Consider the following 2,148-nt stretch of genomic DNA (forward strand, 5'->3'; position numbering starts at 1 on the left):
ATTTGTTTTTAATCGACTTCTTAACTTTTCGTAACTTACGTCCAAGGTAAATGATTATGATAGTGGACGAAACGAGAAAAAACAAATAAGCCATCGAAGAACCTACGGCCATTACTACTTTCCTGTATATAAGCATTGCCAAAAGTGGGGTGAAAAATCTTAATATGGAAGTAGCGCCTTCTAATTTCTTACAGGAGGAGTTCTCTCTTTGAGAATATTGACTATGGCCTTTCGCGTGAAGAAGAGGGGAGCAAAGTGGCTGCTTCGTGATCCTTTTGTCGAGGTCTTCAAGAAAGTTGTTTATCAAATTGGATGAGTCGTTTTTCTCGCTCAAATCACTCCCTGTCTTTCCAGAAGACTTCCCTCCCTGTGGGACCCTTGACATTTTACGATTCTGGTAATTTCTTTGGGTTTGCGACCTCCTAGGGGACGGTCCAGTGTGCATATCTTCTTCGCTGCTGTCAGTGTTGCTTGCTTCTTTCATCGCATTTCTGAAATTGTATTTTACACGTTTTCCTGATGTCTCTGGAAATCTCTGTTCGGATTCCTCGGGGTTTTAATAGGTTTGGGACTGTTCCTCGTGGTGGTATTAGGCAAATTCTTCCCTTCCTTCATTGGCGTGTGCTGCAGAAGGGTAATAACTCCTTCTCTGATAACATTTGTTGTCTTCATCCCGATTGTGTTCATCCTCATGCTTTTCATCTTTATCTTCCTCATCGTGACGATCGTGATGGTCACTGTCCTTCCTGTGATACATCCCATCATGGTTATCGTAGTTCTCTTCTTCACCGAAGGAGTGAAATATTCCTTTAAACTCCTCTTTTATTCCTGATGCCTTTAAAATTATCCGTGGTGAATTCTTTATATTCGTTAGCAAATAAGTTCATACTTTTTTTGATTCTGCCAAGTTTGACGTTGGCACATCCTTCTTCTATTTTGTATTCGTCACACCCATTTGGGAAGCTTCTGAAAACCTCATCTCCTGCCAAGTCTATCGGAATTTCTTCAGTCATCCGTTCGTATATTGCTTTGTCGGCCATATCTAACTCTGATTTTAGCATTCCGCCGACTGGGACATCGCGAAGTTCAACCCCAGGGGTATCCTGCATATGGTGACAGAAGGAAGGAAATGAACAAAATGAATGAAATGAAGACAATAGACGAAATGCAGGGAATTAACTAAATGAACGGAATGAAAGCGGCTCCATGTTCACAGAGATGCATAATTGTAGGAAAGGTGCGCAGTATTTTCCATTGCGCAAACTCATCCGCATGCATAGTGACATGTCTCATTCGTTAACTTTGCTGAAACCCACATTTTTATCCGAATGATGCTAGGTTTCAACAGAGAGCGGAGTCGCCAGAGTTATAATAGATCGTGCTGACATATTCATTTTATTTCAGTTATTTAGTTATTAAGTTATTTCACTTTACCTTATTTTTCTTTTCCTACTCTATTCTGTTCCATTGTTTTTCGATTTATTGTACTTTACTCCGTTTTAGTTTATTCTATTCTATTTTATGTTATTTTTATTTCCTGTCCTGTTGGAAGAAAATATTTTTTAGGAACTGTTTAGGAAAAAAATTAAAAGCTAAATAGAGGGACACATACCTCGACATAATCGTTTGGTAAATTATTCAATGAAGTCCGGCTGCTCGTTTTTCCTTTTTTTCTTTTTCCTTTGCGACTATTTCCTTAGTTATAAATTCCCAAAAATTCTATAGATGCTTCTGCATTTAGATTTAATAATTCCATAGTTATTACTATAACACTTCATAAAATTAAAGATTCTTCAGGAGGTAATTTAGCAGGAGTAAGCAATAATGGGGGTGCATCTACATATGCCCCGATATAATACAGAAATGTTCTCATTCCTATGTGCCTGTTTCTATTCATGCATACTATGCATCATAACTATTTAATTATAACTTATTCATCAATAAGTAACATGCAGTATCTCTATAAGTAAGGAAAGTTACACACTCTTGCTTCCATGAATTGGCGATGAATATACTCAGATATTGACATAATCCTTTAGACATCGTTTGAGAAAGTATAAAAGGTACTGTTAAGGAATTACTATTTAGTCGAGTATTTCTTTTTTTAGACATGAATAATACAGCTTAAAGATCACTACTGCAATAACT

The 2,148-nt window shown here is 37.2% G+C and overlaps 1 protein-coding gene across 1 annotated transcript; it reads right to left on the reverse strand.

Moving 5' to 3' along the window:
- Nucleotides 1–589: 589 nt before the first annotated feature.
- On the reverse strand, nt 590–1,061 carry C922_05493 (hypothetical protein; the record flags this gene model as incomplete). The annotated part of the gene is made up of 2 exons (XM_008821064.1): nt 590–859; nt 915–1,061. The coding sequence occupies 2 exons, from the start codon at nt 1,059–1,061 to the stop codon at nt 590–592; spliced, it is 417 nt and encodes a 138-aa protein (XP_008819286.1).
- Between the last annotated feature and the right edge of the window lie 1,087 nt (nt 1,062–2,148).

Source organism: Plasmodium inui, assembly GCF_000524495.1.
Source record: "Plasmodium inui San Antonio 1 unplaced genomic scaffold supercont1.82, whole genome shotgun sequence".
In the NCBI taxonomy this organism is placed as follows: Eukaryota; Apicomplexa; class Aconoidasida; order Haemosporida; family Plasmodiidae; genus Plasmodium; species Plasmodium inui.